This window comes from Galleria mellonella, unplaced genomic scaffold, assembly GCF_026898425.1.
Source record: "Galleria mellonella isolate WM207_F2 unplaced genomic scaffold, CSIRO_AGI_GalMel_v1 utg574, whole genome shotgun sequence".
NCBI lineage: Eukaryota > Metazoa > Arthropoda > Insecta > Lepidoptera > Pyralidae > Galleria > Galleria mellonella.
The window spans coordinates 1,175,262-1,203,184 of NW_026442122.1; the positions used below are offsets into that span (position 1 = coordinate 1,175,262).

At 38.6% G+C, this 27,923-nt stretch overlaps 1 protein-coding gene across 3 annotated transcripts; it reads right to left on the reverse strand.

Annotated features, from left to right (window-relative positions):
* LOC113513973 (neurexin-4) lies at window positions 1-27,889 on the reverse strand. Of its 3 annotated transcripts, none has more exons than XM_052899522.1 (25): window positions 27,669-27,889; window positions 26,494-26,607; window positions 23,573-23,769; window positions 19,223-19,364; window positions 18,171-18,374; window positions 16,994-17,160; window positions 16,140-16,316; window positions 15,274-15,435; window positions 14,298-14,514; window positions 13,872-14,016; window positions 12,758-12,864; window positions 11,744-11,869; window positions 9,981-10,181; window positions 9,336-9,515; window positions 9,030-9,167; window positions 8,804-8,940; window positions 8,520-8,671; window positions 7,550-7,746; window positions 7,138-7,278; window positions 6,610-6,789; window positions 5,833-5,966; window positions 4,480-4,690; window positions 3,608-3,745; window positions 2,796-2,887; window positions 1-1,938 (listed from the first exon to the last, which is right to left on the reverse strand). In XM_052899522.1, exons 1-25 carry the CDS (start codon window positions 27,733-27,735, stop codon window positions 1,840-1,842), a joined length of 3,825 nt encoding a protein of 1,274 aa, XP_052755482.1. In that variant the 5' UTR covers window positions 27,736-27,889; the 3' UTR covers window positions 1-1,839. The 3 variants fall into 3 exon arrangements, with proteins under 3 accessions (XP_052755482.1, XP_052755481.1, XP_052755483.1); XM_052899521.1 differs by lacking the exon at window positions 23,573-23,769 and adding an exon at window positions 24,726-24,922; XM_052899523.1 differs by lacking the exons at window positions 26,494-26,607; window positions 27,669-27,889 and adding an exon at window positions 24,726-24,859.
* Between the last annotated feature and the right edge of the window lie 34 nt (window positions 27,890-27,923).

Sequence of the window (27,923 nt, forward strand, 5' to 3'; positions counted from 1 at the left end):
CACTTGGAAGGATATATTTGTAACACAAATGTTTCGAGTTACAACATTACTTTTACTACTACTGTAACTAATCACAGTGTTTTGTCACTTTCTTTCCCATTGAGAACTTAGCACATAGGAAAAAGACAAAATACTTCGATATTTAAAATAAGGTTAACACACTTTTTTTTAGTAAAGAGTTTAGTACTTAAGGCAGAACGATATAGATTTCTATCAAGTGGCTAATGGCATATCTATTATAGTTTTAACGTTTTAAGCTTAGATTACACACGTATTAGAGATACAATGACCACAACATTTTGTACTGTGCTTGATATAAACGTCGCTACGAATCGAACGTTTTATGTCATCAGTTCTGAGGGCCTACCATGAAATATTTTCCGAAATTTCGGAACCGAACGAAACCCGATTTTGACGTCAAAATAACATAATAAACACTGTTAAAAATGTTAAAATATCGTTTCTTCGAATTACATATTAAGGAAGGATTTATGACGAACGAAATGTTAAGCTCCATTTACTGTGCCGATTTTAGTACGAACAAAAATACGAAATTGAGCCCGAAAATTCCAAATTTCATTACGTGATAGACCCCCTGATTTCATACTGTGCAAATAGACATCTCTAAAAGATAGTTTATAAGTAAAACAGCGACAAGATACAGTTTTAAATAAAATGGAAGTACTAATGATGTCGAATTTTATGCGACTTTACATAATATACAGGCTGTACGGGAGAGGTTGGCAAAAACTGAAACAGTGAATTCAGATCATTATTTTAAACTGAAAACCAACAGAAAATCATTCTAGAAAATTTAAAATTCTTTCCCATTTTTTTTTTCATTTATAATCTATGATATTGTTATAATATAAAAAAAAAATATAGTGAAATACTATGGAATACAAAAAAAAACAGCAACGTAATATACGTAAAATCCTACCGCGATGCACGGAATCAATTGTGTTAGGTCAACGCCTCAAGCATACGAAAACTACCTACGAAGAAGCACTACTGAGTGCTCCTTGTAGGTACCACGCGTCGTGTGGATCGTAACATTTCAAATACATTGCGCGGCGCCAAAACTAAGAATCATTAAAAGCTGTGGTGTATAACCGTTGAGAAAATAATTAGCCATCTGATTCAGACTGTTCATCTGAATCAGCTGTTTTGTCAAACCTGTCCCTTCCACCCTGGGCCTCTAGACAAGTGCCAAGCGAATTTGTCAATGGAATCGATATCGCTAGCGAATCTGTGAGATAGAATGAGATAGCAACGCCGGATGACTCATTCTAACTCATGGACTTGCTAGCGATGTCGATTCCATCGACGAATTCGCTTGCCACTTGTCTAGAGGTCTTGTATTGTTATCGAATATGTCTAATGGCGGATAGTATCACACAATGGACTCATTGTACTTTTAAACATTAATATATATTTATGATCGAATTTTGTTATATTTTCGACGACCGTCCTTTACTGTTATACTTTCAAAAAAGTTTTTTTTTTTTACACAACTTAGAATGGCAAACAAGCTGACGGCCAACCCGATGGAAAGTGGTAACCGTCGCCTATAGGCATGAGCAGTACCATGCACATAACAGTGTATACTGTTTCGCCCATTATACCCCCCATGCGTTGCCATTCCTGAGGACACAGGTGAATACTGTTACAAATCAGTACAGAATATAAATACAAATATGATTGATTGATGGTGATTTGAGTTTAAACAATACTGATGTGTGAGCTGTATAAAGTGTGATAATAGCATGTATGTTTGTGGGCGTGGTGGGTGTGGTGGGTGTGGTGGGTGTGGTAGGTGTGGTGGGCCGCAGCGGCCGCCTATATGAAGAACTCCCTGCGCTTGGTGACGCGCGCGCCGGTGGCGGCCGCCAGCGCCGCCGCGTCCGGCCCGGCAGCGCCCTCTGCACCGCGCTCCTCCTACGGACGGTATCGCCACATCAATTTTATACCACTGAAGGCATCATATTGAACAGTTCCCCTGAGCACAATCCGTTATACAAGCGGTAAAACATGCAGAGCGAGGCAAAATCTCTCCAAAGACTTAAGGATTCGATATAAAAAAAAAAAACAGGAAAAACAAGATTGTTGGTAATAGGGTCTAGCAGCCCCATTGCTAGCAACATACCGTTAAATCGAATTTTACGTGATTCTCCCTAGAAACCATTTTGTTTAATTCTTATTAAATACAGCACAATAGGCCAATTGACCTGCTTTTACACTCACCTATCCTCCCTTACTGGTGTTTCTAGTGTAAACTCATAGCGCGAGAGGGCTTGGCCATTCCATTTTCACCCATAAAAAGACCCTCTTATGTCACCATGTCACTCGCCCTCACTCCTACTGTCTCTCTCGTAGGGGGGAAAGGGATTGTTAGTAATGGAGACTGTGAATCCCATTGCTAGCAATATACCCAACTAGGTCGACCTCCTCGCGGTTCCCCCTGGAAACTATCATGATTAATTCCTGATGAATTCATCATGATGGGCTAACTGGCCTGTTTTCCTTCTCATCTACCACCCTTCACTGGTGCTCTGCCAGCGTATCCCGTTAGCGCAGGCGGGGTTACCATACCATTTTCACTCATCAAAAAAAACTCTATCTCTCTCTCTGTTTGTCTCTATCGTTTTTTTCACACATATCTTACCTTTCTTATTCTTTATCTTATAAATTATACTATTTGCCCAAAAAATGAGTACATCATCAGAAACTTATCCCATTTCATTCGAAGAAAAATGTAGGAATACTGCATATAATATGTAATATTCCTGTATTACCTGTGTCAAATATTCTCCCTTATGGCGGGAGAGTGCGCGCACCAACACCACAGCCACAATTATCAGCAGCAGGAAGATGAACGCCAGTACAGCTGAAAAACAAACAAATAATATTCACTAATTCATTTTAATTTAATAACTACCGGTTTAACTTAGTTATAAGTTGTTAAAAAAAAGCTCAACTAGTTTCGGGACCATTCAGGACCCTTAGTCTTGAGCGGCTGTGACGCGAACACAAATAATTATTATATTAAAATATAATGTTAGTAAATATCAATAAAAAGCGTTACCTTCAGCTTAGGTATGTAATGTCATGTGACTATGTCCCACTCGTGTTTCTGCCGTGAAACACTCATTTGCATGGCTGTGCTTCAGTTTAAAGGACAGTGAAATTACAAGGCACAGAGGCATAATACCTTAGCCCTCAGAAATGGCAACGCGTCAAGGGTATCATGAGCGCTACAATATACTCCGTTATGTTCATGATGCATCGTGCATGTTTTTTTTTTATACCACTGAGGTGGCACACAGGCATACGGCCCACCTGATGGTAAGTGGTTACCGTAGCCTATGAACACCTGCAATACCAGAGGTATAACGCGTGCGTTGCCGACCCGGAAGAAACCTCTTTACCTCCCTTTTGAAGAACCCCATGCTGTAGCCTCTTGGGAAAACCTCGGCAGGGAGCTCATTCCACAACCTGAGCGTGGTTGTGGAATCAGCATTACTACAGGTGATTGTTACAACTTTCCATCAGGTGGACCGTCAGCTTGTTTGCTATTCCAAGTTAGTATGAATGGCAGGGTACTGACTGCCGAGGATGGCCTCGTCGGTGCGGTGGTAGTCGAGGTCGTGCTGCAGGTCGAGGGCGGGCGGCGGCCGCGTCTCCACGGGCTCGGGCGGGTGCGTCACCGGCTCCACGCCGCAGAAGTCCTCGTGCAGCACCACGCCTGTACACAACACATGCACTACATCACTATCAGCTTTTGCCGGCTACTTAGTTCTGCTTCTTCTTCGAGTTCCACCCCTATCATAAACGCATTCCTGGTGTTGTAAGAGGCGACTGTGAGAGAAAGAGGAATTAAGAGGAACCAGCGTCCCTCTTAAAACATCTGCAAAGCCTAACTGTGATTACCAATCCGCCTGCCAAATGTGGCAACTACTGACAAAACCCCCCCAGTGGGAGATTTATATTCACCAGTGGCCAGTTAAAGGCTGATATGATGATCTCCCATGTACAAACATCATCTAGTTACAACTTTATTAAATTAGGGGGGAAGGGATTGTTAGTAATGCGGACTACCAGTCACATTGCTAGCAATATACCCGAGTATATTGCTAGCAATGGGACTGGTAAGGTCTTCCTCCACGTGATTTCCCATGGAAACCATCGTGCTGAATTCCAAATATATTCATCACGGTGAGCTATCTGACCTGCCTTTTCATACTCACTTATCATAATATATCACCACACTGGTGCCCCGCCAGCGTAGCCCGTTAGCGGAGGTGGAGTTGCCATTACATTATCAATCATTTAAAAAAAAAAGTTTATTATATTAATAAGAAGATCACACGGGATATCAAAGATTATGCTTTGCATTAAGGCTATTGCTTTACGGTCATAGAGATTTGCATTTGGTCATATAAACTATGAGGTGTAGTATGAATGTATAGTTGCACAAACCTTCCTGGCCGCGCACGTTGGGCGGCGGGTCCTGCTGGAACAGCAGCTTGAGCGGGTAGATGTCGTCGAACTCGACGCGGCTCACGCATCCCACGAAGCCCTCGCTCATGGACTCGTTGCGCCCGATGTACATGTACTGGATGTTGTTGAACTGCGCGTCCGCTGACTCCTTGATGTTGAAGTTGTACTCCTGGGTCTCGTAGTTGTCCACCTGACCAGTACACACAATGCTCGACTTACTCCATAATAGAAAAACTTATTGTTTTCCAATCATCAATATAACTTTAAAAAAAAAATTTAAATATATATAAACTTATTTTTTTTAATATCTTAGAATGGTAAACAACCAGACTGCCCACTTGATCGAAAATGGTAACCGGCGACTATAGATATGAGTAGTACCATGGACATAACAAAGTATACTGTTTTGCCCTTGATCCCCCCCCCCCCCCCCATGCATTGCCATTCCTGAGGAACTCAGGTGTTATTCCTCTGTACCCTATAAATTCACTGCCATATCCCTTCAAACCGAAACACAGACATGCAAACACAACTGGTCTCCTTCTGGTTAAAACTTCATTAATTATATTATTATCTCGCTGCTGTCCCCATAATAAAGACTTTTAAAACCACAATAGCCAAGCAGCTTTATATACATTTATTTTTTATTAAGTTCAATTGGACAGATGTATTATCCTTTGTTCTCCCCATAGAGAGAAGCCAATCTTTAACAGTGGACAGTTAACGGCTGATATGGTGATGATGATGATTATTATTATTATTTAGATTATTACAAAACTCACATCTCCCCTCTTAAGGAGAGGAGATGGCAAACTAACCCCCGGCAGAAGCACAGTCGGCCGGAGTACAAAGCCCCAGGGAGAGAAACCGGCGTACAATGCGGGCAGTATCTAAGAGCACCGCTTTCTGTATCTTTCCCGAGAGTGAGCCACCTTGGAATCCCAACCGTCTGAGATGTTGTTCCAGACTAGTTGGGATAAGACCGTTCACGGACAAAACGATTGGAATGATTTCAGTGGACGTCACCCCCCACATTTCGGTCACCTCGTGAGCCAGGTCGAGATATTTTCTCTTTTTTCTCGGTTTCGGCTTTCACGAAGTTTATTTTTATTATTATCCTTTATTATTTATTACAATATTTTCAAGGATGAAAATAGGTGATTTACAACATTTTTACCTTTTGTAAACCATCATGCTTAATTCCAGATAAATTCATCATGACGAGTCAACTGACTTGGATTCTGGACCCACCGTACCACCGTCCACACTTGGACAATAAGCGTGATTCTCATCACCAATTTAAAAAAAAAAAAGATATTTGTGTAGGGGTACCTGTAGCACTAAGGTAGCGCCGCCGTTCTTGCGCGAGAGCCTCACGTCGTGGTACTGGCCGAGACCGAAGTGCTTCCCTTGGAAGATGATCTCCTGCCGCTCGAACCCAAAGTCGAACACCACGCGTAAGTGTCCTAAATACACATTGGAAGTTTGTAGACTGTTTTAATTAATTTCGCCCCTGCGTACCCACAGCTGAATATCAAGTTCAGGTAATGACTATTACACACAGGCACACATGCACGCACGCACGCACGCATGCATGCACGCACGCTCAGAGAAATGGTATTTATAATTTAACAACACTCTTTTATTTAAATTTGGTATTTTTGATACATTATACCTTCTATGTATTACAAAAAAAATTATATAGATATCGAGATATAAATAAAGTAACATTATATTCTTATTTCGTTTTACATAATTTTAGAACACTGCTGATAATAGCATCGTGTCCATATGTAGTCGAGAAAGTATTTTTGATTTTTCATACTTTAGGCGCAAAATTGCAACACTGCTGCCTCGATTATTTTAAATGAAATAATTGAAGCAACAGTATCCCTCTTAAAACATCTCGAAAGCCTGACTACAATTGCCAATTCTCCTGCCAAAGTGTAGCAACTACTGGGAACCCCCCCCCCCACCCCTCCATGGGGAGGCTTAGTTCAGCAGTGGACATTTAAAGGCTGATATGACGTTGATTCAGTAAAACTGCAATACATCATACACATTCATTTAAAATTCAATCAATTTTCTATCATAGTATGTAATTCTTACCTGAATTAGACACCATAAGCGTGAGGTACTCGCCGGATATGTTTGAATAGAATCCGAGGAGGAAACCCTTGGGATTGGTGGTGGTGAAGCCGACGCGGATCTTTTCCGCGATTGTGGACCGCCACGAGCCGAGGAAATCGTATTTCACCATCGAGTTTGGCCGGAGGTTCACACCGATTTCTGTATAAGTTGATTTAAGATATTCAATTGTATAAGAAATTTATACACAAAGTGATAAAGTAATTAGCAATTCTAAATTTAAACTGAATGTAAACCAATAAAAAAGATGGGCTAATTGACCTGCTTCATCTTCATCTACCATTCTTCACCGGTGCACCATCAGCGTAAACCGATAGCGTAGATGGGGTTCGTCCGTTAAAAAGAACAGTGTATAGAGAAGCAAAACACCTCACTCTTTAGGAATGGCAATCGTGAGTGCCACATTGTACCGTCAGTACCTTTGCCACTCCAAATTGAACTTAAAACAAATTGTCATACAGAGTATAAAAGAGAAGTGTAAGAACTGACCGTCGGCGCAGATGGGTCCCTTGAAGGAGGTCCAGCGGCAGTCGCAGGCGTAGGAGTCGTAGCCCTCGAGGCAGGTGCCGTTGTTGAGGCAGGGCGCCGAGTCGCAGCGGCCCGCGCAGCCCTCGCCCACGCCGTATAGCCCTGCACCAGAACGCGCTCTCACTACCCGTGTACCTCAAGGGTGTATACTTAGCCTATTTTTACTTTTTCTGTACTTTATTGCCCTTCTTTTGGGCATGCACTTTATAATAACAAAAAATACAATTATGTCAATATTTTAATTTAAAATGTGTAGTGTTTTGATAAATTTCTCGTATATACTATTGACGTATATGTATGTGTAGGTGTGCGTGTGCGTGTGCGTGTGCGTGTGTGTATGTGTGTATGTGCGTGTGCACGCATATGTACGCACCCCTGCGCGCGTGCGCCCGCAGGTCCTGCGGCCGGCCGTTGAGCAGCAACGCACGCATGCAGCCGACGAAGCCGTCCTTGCGGTCGAGCGACGCGCCCAGCACCAGCGCGGTGGTGAGCTGTAGCGCACGGATGGGTTCCTTCGCGGTGCGGATCTCGTTCTTCAGCGCGCCGTCCACTACCACGCGGGCCTCCTTCCTGCACACGCCGCACACATATTCAAATACATATATTGAGTATATTATATCCCTCCCCCCCCCCCGTTCAATATTAAAGACCAAAATCAAATTACACAGATAACACGACAAAATAAATTGGGTACTTGTCTATAAATGCTTGAAATGAACTAAATGAAAATTCATCCAAAACATTATCATCATATCAACTATTAACTGTCTACTAGTATACATAGGTCTCCCATTGGAATGGTTTTGTTAGTAGTTGCCATGCTTGGCAGGCGAATTAGTAAGCACAGTTAGACTTTAGTGATGTTTTAAAAGGGACGCTACTGTCTATTTCTTGACCATTAAGTCCCTTAGACGCCTCTTACATCACCCACGTATAACGGAAAGGTGGCCCCTAATATATCGGAACCACTCCGCAAAAATTATACGAAAAATATTTTTTTCTACATCAACAAATACTGATCGCCGTGTATGTCCCGGCATAGAATGGACCACCTCTCCCTTTCCCATGGATGTCGTAAGAGGCGATTAAGGGAGCATATGATAGAGTAGAGCGTCCCTCTTAAAACATATGTTAAAGCCTAACTGCGGTTACCAAACCCGCCTATCAAGCGTGGCGACTGCTGACAAAACTCTCCTTATGGGGAAGGTTTATGTTCAACAGTGGACAGTTAACGGCTAAAATAAAAACAAACACTGAACAGGCTTGACCTAAAAAATGTATTAATAATGCTTTACTGGCTTTCATATAATACTTTATATTAATAAAAGCAAAATTTAATATACCTGTTCCGTTCGATGGAGACCGAGTGCCACTGATTATCTGCGAGTCGGGTGCTAGTCTCTACGGATACACCCAATGGCGTATCGCCCACCTGGAACTGGAACTGCAGCTGGTCGCCGCCGATGATCGACAGCTTTATATAATCTTGGGGTCCCTGTACACAATCACATACACTATATTATTTCTAAATACTTTTTGTAATATCTCTCTGTGAATTTCGTCACACTTTAATCAGACCCATAACCCTTGGAATAGTATCAGAAGCAAAACATAAGGAGATTATTACCTTCGAATGTAATAATACTGCATTCTCTTTAGTTGTCTTAAATTCAAAGTAGATATCACCACTATGTCCGAGGTCGAACGTCGGCAGCGAAATAACCGCGTCCGAAATGCGGAATGTCACCGCGTTGCTGAACAAATCTGTAAATAAAAGAATAAAACGATTACATTATTGCCTTGTGATTCATAAAATGTATTAAGTCTTTTAATATTATTAATTTTTTATTTACCATCTCCCTCGCACATGAGTGGTCCAAGTGTGTATCGGCCCTCTTTTTCATCAAGATGACTGCCGGTGTCGCCAAATCTTAACTGCTTTACAGGCAGAAATTCTTTTTCTGTGATCTCCCCACCGTCCGTTTGGAAATCTGTCAAGAAATTATTTTAATAAAATAAAATTTCTGGATATTTATTTACAAAAAATTAATGTAATTAAATAATAAAAGAATACTGTTCGTATTTCTGGTAAAAGGTATAATATGAACAAACAGCATTTTGATGTTTAAATAGCGCCCGTTATTTCAATAGTTACTCACCCTCTGGTTTGAGGTAAGGATACTCCGCGTCGCAGTTGCACCACTTGGTGGGATCGATGCAGGCACCTAGGAGGCCACAGGCACACTTGCGGGAGCCGGGCGTGGCGCCAGCCCAGTAATCCATGCGTTGTCCGGTGCGGGACACCCACCACGCGAACGGGTGGAAGCTACCTTCATCACCTGTTACCACATTATAAATTGTCAATGATAAAATAAATAGAATTTATTACTACTACGATTAATAGAATTACGATCAATAATTCTTTCTTCCTTAGTAGAAACACAATGATCTTGGTCACGGCATCAATGTTAACAATAGTATTAAAACTGGTGCCATGACTGAGATTCCAATCTGGGTTACTGCACAAACACAATCTAAAGCAGTCCGTACAAATGTCAACGCAGTCATATGACATCGACAAATAAGTGCTGGGAATATAGACTGATGTGCACACTAAAATAATAGGGGTTATTTGTTGTTGTATTCTTGATATATGCTGTAATGAGATATAAATATAGACTGTAAAGAAACACCAGTGACAGATCAGACAGACAATTCGGGAAGCACTTCTTTGCCTAGACATGTCTTTTGAATGGCTAGGTGAGAGTTGTTTACAACATGGAAGACTGGATAAAGAGACTAACTGGGCGAGTTGAGCAGGCGCGAGTGTCTGCAGGCGTAGTCGAGGCGCTGCGTGCAGGCGTGCGAGCGGTTGAGCAGCGCCTCGAGCTGCGCGCGCGAGGCGTCGTAGTGTACGTCCTGGCGGAAGGCGCCCGGCTCCTGGTGGCCGTCCACCGCCGCGCCGGACACCGCCGGCCGCACCGCCGTCACCACGCGCCCGTCCGCTGCACGGAAACATTCCTCGCTTTTATAGGCTACTACACCACCCTAAAGTTGCTATGTGAGCTAGACTAAAAATAGGCTTTTCCTATGAATGTCGTAAAAGATAACTAAGAGAAGTCGAGGAATAGGAAGCAGCATCCCTCTTAAAAGCATTATGTGTACACACACACACACCAGAATCCTCTCCTTTCATCATCATATCATATCAAAAGGAAAATTAAATGTTCATATCACATACATTTTAGTTTCTTATTATATAATGAATACACAGTTTAGAATAACCTATGCATTCTAAATATATGATGGTAGCAATTAAATCGTGATGTAAGTGACAGTGACCACGATGTCATACAAATAAAAATACGAGGTCTGTCCGGAAAGTTCGTATAAAAGTGTTCTGGAATGCGAGAAAGAGGAGTGGGGAGGCCAGGTAAGCGCAGGACCCCTTCCTTATGTCCCTAACAATGCTTCAGTTCTGGTCTGACCGCCGTGCGGTGCGAACTGGCTTGTCACGCCATCTGTGAAGTTACCTCTTAACGAAACCCCGTCGGCATGGAGCCCGCTTCCGTTGAAGAGCAGCGCGTCGTAATCAAGTTTCTCTCGAAACTCGGCAAGAATGGCCGTGAAATTTTTGCCGATCTCAGAACAGTTTATGGGGATGATGCTGTGAAGGAACCAACCGTCCACAAGTGGCTAAAAAGATTCAGAGAGGGCCGAGAAAGCATCAAGAATTCGTCCCTCCAGGCCAGACAGTTGATGGAAAATTCTACGTCGATGTGCTCAGACGCCTCAAAGCTCGTGTGGCACGAGTTCGTCCAGAATTGGCGCGAGAGGGGCGTTGGATTCTTCACCACGACAATGCCCCTGCCCACACCTCTCTTGTTGTCCGTGAGTTTTTGAGTAAAAATTCCATTACGGTGACCGAACACCCCCCTATTCGCCGGATTTGGCCCCGTGTGACTTCTTCTTGTTCCCAAAAACCAAATTGGTACTTCGGGGGCGGCATTTGGGGGACATAAATGAGATAAAAAAAGCTACGACGGGGCAGCTGAGAAACCTACAACCAGAGGACTTTCAAGGAGCCTTCTCACAGTGGAAAGGGCGTTGGCACAAGTGCATTATGTCACAGGGGGAGTACTTTGAAGGGGATAAAATTGATTTACCTGAATAATTGTAAAATAAAATTTTTAAAAACTTTTATACGTACTTTCCGGACAAACCTCGTAAATAATAAGACATTACAGAAACAGTACATAATAAATACCTAATCCAGCCATAAAATCTGTTACAAATGAAAATGCATTTTTTTTATAAAGTAATGTAATATTACTAAACTTTATACCTACATATTTATTAAAATGTCAGCAAAATAAAAAAATATTCTTTTCAAAATGGCCACCTTTGGTTTTTATTCATGCCTCCAAGGTAGTTCCAAATTCAAAACAATTAAAAAGTTGAAAAAAGGAAAAGTTTGTTTAATAACATCAAAGTTTGTTTCATGGCCAGACTACTTATAATGAGACAATGTTAATAGAGTTGAAGTATGAAGCGATTGCGCACTCACAATAGAACTGGCAGGTGACGGGGAAGGCGGCGAGCGGGCCGGAGCCGTCGACGTCGATGAGGATGTCGGCGGCGCGCGACACGGCCGCCACGTTCTTGTACGCCTGGCACGACAGCGGATGCATCGCTGCATGCGGCGGACAGACATACTATTAGTCCTTGTTGCAAGTTATAAGCTAACGACGCAACTAGCATGATATGGCGTAGTTACGACATATGACGCGGTATTTACATTACAAATATATAGTGGTGATTACAAAAAAAACAGTAATATATATGTTAGAGCAAAATAAATATGTAAATTCACGTACACAGAGCAGGAATTAGGAACAAAACAAATTTAGTTTTTTTTTTTTTTATAATCTGATGGTAAAGAGTTACTGTAGCCTATAGACACCTGCAACACTAGGGGTGCCGACCCTAAAGAAACCTTAATATATGCTTTTTGAAAAACCTCATATAGTATAACCTAATAAAGGTCAGCTTCCTGCCAAGGTTTTCCCTAGAGACCGTGGAGACTGTGGAATCCCACAGCCTGAGCGTTCGCGGAAGAAAATTCCTTAACAACCATATTGTGCATGACGATTTCCTTTTAACGGGTGATAATGAAATGGTAACCCCGTCTGCGCTATCGGTGTACGATGGTGGGGCACCAGTGAGGGATGATAAGTGATGATGAAAGCAGGTCAGTTAGCCCATCGTGACGAATTCTACTAGAATTAACCACGATGATTTTCAGAGTGATCCGCGAAGAGGTCGACCTCATAGTGTTTTTCTAGCAAGGGGTCAATTAGACCTCATTACTAACAATCTCTTTTCCCCTTTACATGACCATTTAGGTCCAAACATATGAACCCGTTTTACATTTCAAAGTGATTAATTGGTGAGTAAATTAGACTTAAGGGAATGTATGGTAAGGGAATAAATAGGACTAAAGACAGTACAAAATAACGTATTTGGATAATTTATCTGTCACTGAATGGTATGCGGTAGGCAGGTAGAGTAGTATACGCACAGGTGTGGCAGACGGCGCCGGCGTAGCCGGTGGCGTGACAGTCGCACGAGAACTCGGCCGCCGACTGCGAGCACGAGCCGCCGTGCTCGCACGGGTTCGGGTTGCATCTGCGGACAACACTAGCTTTACACTAACGCCACGATAGACCGGAAGCAGACGATCAGCAACAGTAACAACATACAGGCTGACGGTCCAACAGGTGGAAAGTGGTATTCATTGCCTGCAGACATAAATAACACCATGGGAAACATAAAAAACAGTGTACCGTCCATTGGTTACTGTTCATGCTTTATCATGTCTGTTCTCTGTCTAATACTCTAATACTCTCTAATCTCAATGCCACAATTTATTTGAATTTTCAACAAAAAATTACTGCTATACAATTTTACCTTCACTTGTATCCTCCCGAGATTTCTTATTTTAACCAAACTAAATGTAATTTTCACTTTTACTAATCAATTAATAAAATAATTATAATAAAATTAGTACAGCCAGACATTACATTCTTAAAAAAAATAGGATACTCCTAAATAGAATTTCATTTATTTATTTAACTCTTTATTGCACTAGAAAACATAAAAATATAATATACAAATAAAAATTAAAAAGTGATTTGACTTGTTTTTTAAACGAAGCCAAGAACTAATCACTCCATATAGAGAGTGGCAGGGAGTACCATAGGCACAGCCTGAATGGAGAACGATTTGGTGTTATAGTACATGGAAATATATGATAAGAGGTTTTAACATGAATACTTTTAAAGGTACACTATTAATTATTTTACAAATTTTTAATAAAATATTTTACAAATACAAACTAATAAAAAATACTATAAAACTTAATATTCGTGTTTCAACCGTGAAGCAGTTGTGTTTGCATGGCTGTTTTTCGGTTTGAAGGGTGGGATATGGCGTGATTTGACTGGGTACAGAGGAATAACACCTGAGCCCTCAGGAATGGCAACGCATGGGGGGTATCATAGGCAAAACAGTATTGGTACGGCTCATGTGTATAGGCGACGGTTACCACTTTCCATCAGGTGGGCCGTTAGCTTGTTTGCCATTCTAAGTTGTATAAAAAAAATTACTTGTACAACAAAAATTCATCAACCTACCTGTCAATCATCTGGCAGGCGTCGAAGACGACCTCGTTGGGGCAACAGTACTCCTCCTTCTTCCAGTCGGTGGGCAGCCGGTAGTTGCCGTCTACAGCGATCTTACGCATGCACCCGATAAACCCTCGCGGGGGAGACTTGCCACCTGTTACCACAATTTTTAAAATTATATTTCTCATTAACTTACTTAATCAACAATATAAACATCTGTAAAGGTGTTTCCATGATTTTTTCATCACAAATAGATATAAACAAGCCAGTAACGAGCACACCTAATGTGTTGCCATTTCTAAAATCGTGACAAACAAACAAGTTCGCCTGCTTAATGGCCGAAAGAGACGGCTAGTGACACAGGAAGGTAAAAGTTTCCCAAAATCCCTCTAGAACCTTCACACAAGAGCGAAACTAAAACACAAAAGAACCAACCAGCAATATAGTAAGTAGAGCCGGTGAAAAACCGCAGTTTCTTGGTGGTCCGGACGGGGCGATGGTCGACGGAGAGCACGAGGCTGTCGACGGCCATGGTCAACATAAGCGCGTGCCAGCGCCCGTCGTTGAACTCCTCCGCGTAGTTGTCCAGCTTCACGCGAGGTGATCCAGCCATCTCCAGCTCTACTTTGACCTTGCCTTCCTCCAAGAACACCTAGTGAGGATATAAATAAATATTACTGGAGACGACACGCAGCGCCATCTACTTACAAACTAAACAAAACTTGAACTATAGGTAGTTGACAATTTAAAGACAAACAATGATGACATTTTTAGTAAATAAATATAATAAAACAATTTTAGTATTCCTATAATGGTTTTATCAGCAACAGAACCAAAACAACCGACATAACCCGAAACATAAACAAGCTGAAGTGGCAAAGAACTGGTCACATAACTCGAAGAACCGACAAGCATTGGGGAAGAAAGGTTTTTGAGTGACGACCCCATATGGGCATAGTGTAAGACATTTCCCCACTAGATGGAGTGACACAACCTCAAATATATTACAGAAAATCAGTGTATACAGGTGGCTTAGGACAATTCCTTATGGCAGTCTATGTGGGAGGCCTATGTTCAGCAGTGGACAAATAATGGCTGAGATGATGATGATGAATTTAATTGATTTATACTATTTACTACTGCATTTATTTGCATTGGTGTTTGAAAATTTTGAAACAATTGAAACAACATTGAAATTAAACAGTTCATACGGCTGATGGAAATCATCAGCATAAGGCCAACAACATTAAAAAAAAACTGAGTTCTTGTTTCAAAACATCTTTTCGAAGGGTATTTTATATGCCATAAAAATATATATGATAGAATAAGCCATTTCAAATCCATACCCTAGCATTTTGTATAATAACCCAAAATGTCATAATTCAAAAAACATCAAATATGAGCCCCTTACCTTGACGTCGCCGTCATTCTTGAAGTGATGGTATATGAGCAATCCATGGTTCTCGTAGGTCCTGAACTCCAGGGAGATGTTGAGCGTGTTCCCGCCAGAGTAGCCGCGCAGCTTCGCGTACGAGCCCTCCTTCAGGAACGTTATGGGCACCACCGGAGGTTCCTAGTGTACAATATTTAGAAATGCATTATATCTAATACATATAAGAGGAAATTAACTCAATAGCATTGTTTCAAGGAAGTATTCTGCTAGTGCAGTGGAACATTTTTACCAAGGAATACGGGTGAAAAATTAGAATGTCCCAACTCCATACCATATCAACAATCTGCACCAGATTTTTTTTTGATGGATGAAAATGGTATGGTAACCCCGCCTGCGCTAACGGGATACGCTGGCGGAGATCTGCACCAGATTAGTGTTAGTTATATTATGGGACTGGCTGAAAACCAGCGCTGTGCGGCTGTACACATTGCACTGGGACACTCACAGCATCAGCTGAGCCAGTTCCTTTTGCCTAATATGAGACACTTCTTATATATGTATTTTCTGTTGTAATTGTGTTTCTCTTATAATAAATATTTTCTATTCTATTTTCTAATTACCAAGGCAGCTCGTATAAAGTTTTATTTTAAATTTTCTTCCTCTTGCATTGATGTATTCTGATATACTCCCTTAGTCGCCTCTTAACACATCAAAATAGTGTGTAAATAATGACACATTGTATTCTTATTCAGTCACCATAAGGAGACATACGATAGGTACTGGTTAGATGATTAAAACTACATATTTTGTTTAATTTCGCTACCATTAGTATGTATGCATTAGAAAGGTACTAAAAATATTTGTAAAAAAAAACTATTACTTACAGGACAAGCAAACAATGTGTTAACTTTCTGGAACTTGAAAGGCTCTCCTGCATCATAACCGGCCCTCAGGTCTTGGATCACGTTGGTAGCGTTCAGGTACATGTTCTCAATGCAACCAGTGAAGTTCTGAGTCACCACTAAACCCTCTTGGAAGTTGGGCACGCCCCCTATGTATATCTAGAAATTAACAAATAGGTTTTTTTTAAAATTTGATGAATAATGTAGGTTTCTTATTTTAACTGTGACTCTTATTGACTACAGAATAAGTAAAAATTCTCAATACATCTCTATATAAACCTTCATATTAAAACTGTAATATTCTGGAAGTGGAAATTGTTAGTAATGTTCCAAGTCTCTGCTCGAGACTTGCTTGCTGTGGGAGAAACTGCTCAGTTTGCTCCCACTTATCAGGCTATTTCCCTGCTCAATTCTCTGATTGCTCAGCAGCCAGATATTGATATATTTAATGACAAAATAGATATATTTTTAAAATGTTGTACAAAATTTGTAAGTTTGTAAAATAAAGCTCACTACACGTTTTGGGAGACTGTGTGGTGAGTAATTTTCAAATAAATAAATAAAGCCAATTTCCATGTGATTCTTTTGGAAACCATCTTGAAATTCTTTATGAATTCATCACAAAAGGTCAACTAACCGGCTATCATCTCTGACTTGTAACCGAAAGCGCAAAACGGAATACCAGTCCATTATTATAAAATAAAAAAATCTGAATCTGTTTGCTTCCCGTAGGTAAGCAAAGTTTATAAATGGTTTAAAGTTAATTAAAAAAAAAATATTTATAATATGATAATAAAAAAAAATAAAGTAAAAACCCTTTAAAATAATATACGAACCGCCCTGTTGAGGTTGAGCCGCGAGAACTCTCCCTTGATCCGGTCCTGGACGACGACGCGGTCCACGGAGAAGAGCACGTCGCGGCGGTTGCGCGAGATGACCACGTCGTGCCAGATGTTGTCGTCCAGCAGGCTGCCCACCGACAGCGACGTCGACGTGCCCGACCCTGGCACGACACACTCACATCACCACGACATCCACCATGGGGAGAATTTGTATAAGTCATCTTAGATACCTACCCACTCGTGTATCTGGCCTAAAGCATACCTGCATGGCTGTATTTTGATTTGAAGGGATATGGCAGTGGAATTACAGGCTGACCCTGCCACCTGCCACACCATCATACCACGTCGCCACAACATTGACCAGGGTAATACTTTGTGCAAGTCATATAGGGTATTCTGCCCACTCATGTTTCTACCACCATAAAGGCTTGGCTGTTTTAATATGAAGGGACATGGCAGTGAAATTACGAGATACTATAGGCTTCTCAACCTTAAGTCTTAGGAAAGATTTTGCCTCCTTCTGCATGTTCTACCATTTATACAACGGATTGTGCCGAGGAACTGATGAAGATGATGCACCTCAGCATCGACAGGAGTTCAACTCCATACCTTAGAGCCTATATGGTCGCGCACAGCGCGATCTCAGAGATGTTTTCTCCCAGGAACACTCAGGTTATGGAATGAGATAGTTTTTTCTAAGAGACTACAGCATGGAGTTCTTAAAAAAGGGGTAAAGAGGTTTCTTCAGCGTCGACAACGGTTACCACTTTTCATTAGGTCGATCGTCACTTTGTCTTCACAAAAAGCTATTTCAGACGAGATGCGACGAAATATTTCGTAGATACTTCACATGTACACACTTGAATTTAGAAAGTGGCCTCGAATATTTACATATAGATTTTGCATGGCAAACAGCAATGGTCACAAAACTAATACAGGAGCGAATCTATTTATTGTGAAAATAGATTCAGGAATTGACGAACTAATCGCGTAATATAATGATTAAAAATCTGTCAAAATAACAGTCGCTCAATAACTTTTTTTATTATATAAAGCTCCATGACCTCGATCACTTGACAGAACGTGAAGATGAGATCGATGATAGAAGCTCCGTAACTGTGAACAGCCTCTTCACTCATGTCCACAAAGGGTATCACAATTATATTCTTACCAAGGTCAATATTGAGCACCAGCCTGTTATCCCTGAGCTGGAGCGCGACGTAATCGCCCTGGGTGCCGCGCGAGTACAGCAGCGCGCCTGATGCTGTACTGGTCTTGAAGCGGAAGCGGATAGCCTCGCGCGACGCCGATATCGGGTCGCGGAGCAGGTCCACCTTCACCAGGGATGTACCATTGAAGTACATGGTATCCGCAACTGGTATTAAACGAAAGAAAGAAAAATAAAGTAGAGTAAAATGGATTGTAAATTTTTTTTATACAACTTAGAATGACAGACAAGCTGACGGCCCACCTGATGGAAAGTGGTAACCGTGGCCTATAGACATGACCTCCCACAACACTCTACGATCAGACAGTGTTTCATTTAATTCTAGTGAAAATAAATGGAGCTTTGAACTTTTTACAAGCTGTTATTTTGACTTATTTACGAAGTTCAAAAATGATCAATCAGTGCATTTCCAAACAAAAGCTGGTTACCGAATGAAACTCAAATTTGATATTCAGTGACAATATTGTGATACAATAAAGTTGATCTGATGATCAAATCTAAAACAATACAACCCCATCAATTTGGATTTACTTGAACAGTCTCAATAACAACTAATCATATCAAACTCATGGTGACTAACTATTGATCAAAGTCTAATTTTCAAAACTGAAAATCATCAAAGAAGTATTAAGAATAGTGTTTTTAAATAGAACTGTAATGTAGAGACAGAGGATACTAGAGGGAGACTTTGTACAGAAGTCGTTTGCTTAGGCACCTCTGTCCAATTCGTGTTTCTATCGTGAAACAGTTGTGTTTGCATGGCTGTATTTTGGTTTGAAGGGTGGGATATGGCAGTGAATTTACTGGGTACAGAGGAATAACACCTGAGTCCTCGGGAATGGCAACGCATGGGGGGTATCATGGGCGAAACAGTATACTCTGTTATGTCCATGGTACTGCTCATGCCTATAGGTGATGGTTACCACTTTCCATCAGGTGGGCCGTCAGCTTGTTTGCCATTCTAAGTTGCATATAAAATTAGACAACCAACATACCATAATCACAACCATAGAGTTCGATCCTCATGGAGATCTTGTCGCGCCACCTCATTGGGTTGACACGTATGAACTGAGCTATAATAGGCACTTCGAATTCATTTCTATGCACCGTATTGCCGTCTTGGTTCCCCTCGAACATCTGGAATTGAACGCATGTTACAGAAGTAATCACAAAATACAAGAGTTCGTTAGTCTTATACATTTATATATAACATTTAAAATATAATCTTAATCCCTTATAGTTACTTATAATTGCCTGTAGTGATTTAGATATTATTAATCTTCTAAATGTGAAAGTGAGCCTGTTTGTTTGTTATTTTATAGCGCCTTAACGGCTAAACCAATCACTATGCAATTTGATATACACGTACTATATGGGATCACTGTAGTTGGTATAAGGTGTTAACGTTAGTATCATGTTACAAACTTATTAACCACTTATAAGATTAATAACAAAAAAATTGTGCTTTATGGAAATCATAATAAAACAATTATATTGACCACGTGGATAGTAACTCAAAAAGCGAAATCGTTTTATATTTTACTTTTTTCCTGCATATGCATTCTTTTATCTCTTTTTACTGTGTATGCTGTTATTATTTGTGTGCTGTAAGTTAATTCAAATAAATTATATATCTTTTTTTATCAACTTCAAAAAGGATATTCTCTATTCAGTAGTATTTTGTTTTTTTTTTTTTCTTGTTACCTCTAAATCTATCATTTATAAACCGATTTAGACTAAACTTTTTTTATCTAAAAAGGTATAATTAAAGTCGCATAGAAATTTTATCAAAATACATTAAATACTTTAATTATTAAATCAAAATTTAAGGCTTTGCCATAATTAAAGTCGTTTTTTTGTGAAACACAAACTTTAATTATTTATTCATCATCAAACATGTCGGCCGTTATTCGTCCACTGCTGGACACAGGCCTCCACCAGATTGCCATAAGAAACGCTTCTGAGCCATCTGCATCCACTGACTCCCTGCAATGCATTTTTTTATGAGTGATAATAGAATGGTAACCCCACCCGCGCTATCGGTATACACCATCGGAGCACCAGTGAGGGATGATAGGTGAGGATAAAGCAGTTTTCAGAGAGCCCAGCGTGACGTTCTATTCAACAAGAATTGTTCACGAGGTTTCCAGTGCTTTAAGGCACCACGTGGAGGTCGACAATAATAGGGCATATTGCTAGCAATGAGGCTGTCAAATTCCATTGCTAACAATGCCTTCCCCCGCCTGCAATGCATTTGAGGTCGTCATTCTAGAAGGATAAGCAAGTTGAAGTGGCAATGGGCTGGTCACATAGCTCGAAGAACCGACAAGCGATGGGGAAGAAAAGTTGAGTGGAGACCCCGTACGGGCAAATGCGATGTAGAACGACCCCCCATTATTTATTCATAAATGGAATGAATTGTTTTAAAAACTTATATATACTACTCTACTCTTATATATGATATACTTAGGTTGTATTTGATAAGTTGCATAATAACTTATTTAACTATGCTATACAAGCGATACGCAGTAAGCACGAATTTTATATTCCACCCTTGTGTTATCAGGTAGCCATGGCCACACCCGCGTGTGGCACGAAATATTACCTGTCATAACACGAACATAACGGCAATGTACAACATCTGGCATATTCACACGGTATCCCACTGCGGGAGATAATTTAGTTCAGTAATAACGCAACAAAGTTATTCATTACTAGCCGATGCCCGCGACTTTGTCCGCGTGGTATTTGTCATTCCTATTTATTTATTTATAAAAGACACACCAACAATGTGCTCACAACAATTAAGCAAACAATGTACAATGTCATAAGTAAGTAAAAAGTGAAAAATTACTATTCAAAAATGCTTAAATCTAAGTTTACTTGAACAAAAACATCTCAAACCAAAAACTACCAATTGAATTAAGGCCATATGAACACATGAAAAAATAATAGGTTTATTACAGCTTAACAGATATAGCGTCAATGTATACTAAGAAACAATTATACAATTAGAGAAGACCTAACTACCAATCCATATTATTAATAAGCCTAGTAAACTGCACTAAAGAATTACCAAAGATGTCGATATCATGGTCAATGTTTACGACCTTATTATAGGATGACAACATTCTGTTGTTGATACATTAGTATGTATCAATGTGTGTACCTACCTATTTATTATGTCTGGGAATACTGGATCCAAATTAACAAATGACGTGTCGTTCTCACTCTTTGCATTAGGTCAAAATTACTTAATTTAAGTAGGTTATTAAGCTGTATAAGTTACTATAGTTTTTTAACTATCCTACGGGAACTCTTGATTAAAAGTATATAACATGATGACCAGAAATGTAAACTACCATGCAAAATTTCATTTAAATCGGTTCAACAGTTTCGGAAATTAGCCCGTACAAACAGACAAACAGATAGAAAAACAAAAAAAAAATTGAAAAAACTCTGGATATATTTATTTATTTCACTTCTAACATCCCTCTGAATGGGTTATTAGCGTTTTTTTTTTTTTCTATGTACAGACATTCGACCTCTATAGTTGTGTAGGCTACCAACCTCATTCAAACCTACATAGTTGTAGAAAAGTAAATAATGACGTTCTTGACAATCTCCTTGTCTTAGCAATTTTACCGAACAATATTTTGTATCGCGACTTATTATATCTGGATTTATTTACTGTAAATATTATTCATTATACAATCAAATAGACAGAGAAACAAAAAAAAATTGAAAAAATCTGGATTTCTATTTCTCTAACATCCTTCTGAATCTATATATATTTTTATCAACAACCGACATTGGACCTCTACAGTTTTATTATATGTAGACTAGCAACCCACACTGGCGTCACAATGCAGCTTACTATAGGTGCAAGGATTTAAAAAATGCATTAACACATTGACTGCTAATATCGATAGATGGCTTCTGGGAGAAAAGAACAAATCAATGCTAACTTGCATAAATAGAAAATTTATTAAAATACGAACCAAAAATATAACTATAAAAAAAAATTCAAGAAATATAATATAATTTTAATGTTTTTTTTTTTTTTATATATACTTTCTGATTATAACTATGTACTAGAATTACAGTTTTCAATAATATAATGTGATTAAATCAAATTGTCATTTTAGGCCATTTAATTCTGATAATTTCCATGACAATCAACGTGTTAAAAAGTCCTCGAGTTTATCTCCTACATATGTATATCAATCATTGAATCAATCATCTTTATTCATGTACACCAAATATTTCCTTTTTGTAACATTAATTTAAATTTATAAATATATTTAATATGGAAAAAACGTAAGACAATTCCTGTCTTTTGAAATAAAAACTAGAAAAATAATATATCAATATTAAAAAAAAAAAAAGCATTAAAATATATTTAGAAACAACGGAGACGTAGCGTAAAATACACATAGAAAAATATACGCGAAGAACTTCGCTTTTTTTCCTACTAAAGTATGAAAACTAATTTTATATAATTAATACATTTTAAACTATATTATAATCATTTTAAAAATATAGACTGAAAAAGGTACGCAACCTTCGGTGTGCGCGTCCAACTTACCATTGACCAGTTTTAATTAGTATTGGAGTGAAAGAGATAGCGATATGTTACCAACACACATGTTAATTAGCTAGCGAAAAAATTAAACCACTTTCAATTAGTACAGCTTAATATCAAATATACTAACTACAATTCACTACTGAAATTATTTACACAGGATTTCATAATAATACAATACCTTTACCAGACTTTGTACAAAAGTCGTTTGCTTGAACACCTCTGTCCCATACGTGTTTCAACCGTGAAGCAGTTGTGTTTGCATGGCTGTGTTTCGGTTTGAAGGGTGGGATATGGCGTGAATTTACTGGGTACGGAAGAATAACACCTGAGTTCTCAGGAATGGCAACGCATGGAGGGTATCATGGGCGAAACAGTATACTCTGTTATGACCATGGTAGTGCTCATGTTTATAGGCGACGGTTACCATTTTCCACCAGGTGGGCCGTCAGCTTGTTTGCCATTCTAAGTTGTATAAAAAAAAACAATTCTACAGTAGATACGTTTCTGCTTTATCATAGGGGGCTGGTATAAGTTGGATAATTGTTACTCAAATCCGGTCGGATACCGAATACTAACTCAATACTTGGCCGGATAAATTTGATCATCTTTGCTGCACTAATACGGGAGCTAAACCGATGAGTTTAGTTTTAAATAACGCCTTACAGTTTATCGAATATCCGGTATCTAATACCCGGCCAAAGGGCTATCCATTTCATCCATACCCTAAATCCTACTATATCAATCTTGTCATAATTACCTGCGCATATCCACCCGACGACGTCATGACCCTCCAACTCTCCCCATCATCAGAGTACTGCAACATGTACTCTGTGACGTACTCGTCTGTCGCATACCGCCCTCTAGTGGCTACACTGCGCAGCTCCTTGCGCTTGCCGAGGTTTATCGTCAGGTGCTGGTAGTAAGAGCTTTCCAACGAAGTCCATGCTGATGTTCCTTCACCATTATAAGTTAGTCAGTGCTGTACATGTTAAGCTCAATACTAAGTATACAACTTTTCCATGCATTTGACAAATCGTAATAATGTTTTGTACATTAATGTCATGGCTGCCACAATATCCACAATGTAGCAATTAATTTGCTACAGCACGTGTCGAATGGCGGCCACGTTGGCAACAATATGTATGTTTTTTTCTTTTACGATTAGTAGTAATATAATTTTGTTGTTGGCAATACTTGTATTCATACGTTGTACAATTTATGACACTGCAGTTATATACTCAGTATTTATATATATATATGTACATATACACATATACTATTTGACAATGCAATGAAAACTATATGGAGCATTTGTACCGATTTATTAGCCCCTCACGCATATTGTCAGTATTAAATTTTTACATTTATTTTATATATTTTTATATATCTATATAATTAGCAGTATTTTAAATAATTTATATATTTATGGAAAAATTGTATACATTTTTAAAAACCACAGCTGGTTCACAAGATAAACTCATCTAAGATTAATAGGTTTGAATTTATCACAATTGTTTCACAGAAAATGTTTATTTTTCTACAAAGATTTAAATGACCTGCTGTAATTTATAGAGATTTGAATTCTACATGTGAATTAGTTGAACAGTTTATTTACATTACCATAACAACATTTACTATTATATTTAAACTGTTTTAAATTTAAACCATAACCACGTCACAGAATGTTATGATAACAAAACAGAGTAGAAGAATAACAACTGGTTAAGTAACGTTCAGAATTTTATAAACCAAGTAAATAAAGTAGAAACAAATACAAAGCAAGCTTACACTATAAATACAAAAGAAAACATGCGAAGCGAAACATGCCAACAGAGCCGCATACTCTTAGCATTTCACCCCATTTATTGTTAGTATTATATTAGCAAATAAGTTTTTTGATCCAACATTACCTTCACTTCTCCCCCTGCTGCTTTATACTGGGCATAATCGAGGCCATTGGAGCCATAGCTGATATGGTACTCCTCCACAAACTCCTGGGAGTGAGCACGGCCCTGAGTGTCGATCCTCGTCACATTTTTTACTGTGCCCAGGTCTATAATCAGCTGCTGGTCGAAGTCATTCTCTGACGCCGTCCACGCGTTCAAACCTTGTTGAGAGATCACAGTATCGAGGGTGATTTAACCTGACTAGTGTCAGTTAATGTGTTAGTTATAAAAGAAATGTGGATCGATTGTTTTAAATGCTTTAATTTGATACTTATGCTTAACAATAATTAAAATTTTCATATATATACGTCATCATATTGAGTGAATGTAATTTAACTAACAAAATACCCCAAATTCCTAAACTTATCTTAAACAATAATTTTATATTTTCACATGACAATTTTTTTTCAAATACTTTAAAAGCTTTTAAATTGTTTTTTCATGAACTCATCACGAAATACAAAGTCAGGCTGATTCAATGGCTTCGCTTCTTTCACTAGTTCCTCAAATGATAGAAATGAGAAAGGAACTGGCTCTTGTTCTAAATCTTTATTGATGTGTAAAGATACTGCCACAGCATGTTTATCATCAAGTAACGTCTCCTCAAACTTCCAATTGTCCTTCAAAACTCCCTTTTCAAACAATTCTGTATCCCGCACATACTCTCCCACTGTTAAGTTCAATGTCTTCAAACTAAAATTCAGATCCTGTAGTGGTGTACTCAGTCCGAAGCCAGTATTCTTTACATAACTTTCCTTCAGACACCAGATACGATAAAAACAGGCAATTTGCTCTAACTCTGTTTGAAATTTATATATTGTTTCCCATTCTTGACTGGAAAACTGTCGTCTCATAATACGGAAGAACTCTTTTATATCTTTATTAACAGGAGGTTCAATTTTCATGGTGTCAACACCAACTTTTACTTCACTATTGCCAGCTAAAACAACATAGTCACCCTGGTGGGAAATATTAAAACTAATGGGTGATTCACCAGTACCCAAAAGTATTGGTTTTCCATATTTATCTCTACCCAAACAGAGGTTATCATAAGGAATCAAAGTAGACAAATGTGCAAACTTCCTCAGCATCAATCGTCCAATAAGAGATGACTTTGCATCTTCTTGGAAACAAAATCGTGATATTCTTTCCTTCTCCTCAGTTTGTATATAGCTTGAAGCATCTAATACTTGATCTTCCCTGGGTTTCCAAAGTTTGGTATTGAATGCCCATCTAATATTATATTGCCTAGCCATTTTAATACTGGCTGGTCTGGTCCGTAATCCCTGAATCCAAGATAAATATCTACATCCAAGCTTAGATATGGACCAAATATTCAGATTCTTAGAGAATTTGTGAACCTGTAGATTAATTAACCTCTTTTGTAATACTGGCAACATTGTCTTAAACTCTTTAATCCAATTCACATATCCCCATTAGCAAACAAAAAAATAAATGTAGCAAAATTAAAAAATGCAAAACACTCCTCTATGGCACCTACATGCAGCTTAAATCTATACTAATTCGTTTACATATAAAATATTTATTTAAAAAAATCTCTAAAAATTCTATTTTTATACATATCTATATAAAAAATATACATGAATGTATACAAAAAAAAACAACAAAAGAACTGCCAAATAGCAGGCTCAAATAAAATATACATTAATTAAAAAAAAAATGGTGCACACATATAAAAACTGTACAGACACATGGGTAAGCATATACTTACCATATAATTTGGCATTATCCGGTCCTCTGTCCCTCAAACTGGATGTGGCTGTTAATTTAGATGTTGCTACAAGTGGTTCATTGCACTCATAGTCATAGTAGTAACGAGTTGATTCTGAAATGAAATAAATAAAAAAATATTCTCACTACTGACAGATAAATGAATACACACAAAATGCATGTCAGAGTGCCTTCTGCAATATCCATATTACTTATTTTAAATACACTATCCATAGTACTATTCATGTCATAAAAAAGTTCACAGTCACATTCATTGTCACTTCTTCTCTGTTGAAGATGCTTACAGGATTGGGCAGTAGGGTTAATAAATATTAGCATACATAAGCACCCAAAAAATCCCTTGTATGAATAAATTATATTGATTTGTCAATTTCTTACTATAATTCCCAATGGGATATTCACAGACATGTCCACTATGAGCCTACTAACCATATCTCTCTGCTTTGCCTAAGTGAACCAATATATCATCATCTTATCAGCTGTTAACTGGCCACTGCTGAACATAGGTCTACCCCTATAAAGAGGGATTTTGCCCATAGTTGCCACACTTAGCAGGCAGACTGGCAACTACACTCAGGCTTTGGTGAAGTTTTAAGAGGGACACTGCTGCCCATTCCTCAACTACAAGGTTAACAATTGACAAATATCTCTAATTCATTATAAGGCATTCATTATAAAGATACACCAATTTTTATTCATAATGGTAAATATTTATGATAGTTTGGCACTATGTATGTACCTGCCCACTGCCACAGGAGATATAAGCGATATAAATATATAAATACGGTCAGTGAATACCCTTATATCACATAATTCTTACTAATAATACAAGTATAAAAGTGAGTTTGGAACATGACACACAGTTTACATAGTACATTTCGGCTAAAGGAACATACGATTATTTTATATTATATTAATTAGTTTTATGTTATACCCATATTCACGTTTCTTAAAATTAAATGTCTAAAATTAAAGGAGGAGTAAATTCAATTAAACAAAATTATAAAAGAAATAGCTGTTTAAAACCGACCTGGATATTTCTAAATAAGTAAACTATTTAAAAATATATTACCTACTAAAATATAATTTTATCTAACAATCTAATTAATTAAATAATAAATAAAATTATTGTTTTCGAGAAGTCGTTGAACTAACCTGCATTCGTATTTAAAATGTAGCTGCAAAGTAACACAAACAAATAATACGCAAGATTACTCATCATAATTTCATAATTATATTAAAGTTGAAACAGTGATTAACAATTACTATTTTTTTAGTCACTAAAACGTAGATATAAAAAAAATGTTTGATCATTACATTAGTCGAACGTTGTCATTTTTATTCATTCACAATCAAAACCGCCGGACGGGAAACACCCAAGTAAGTTTTCTATTTACAAGTGTTACTAAT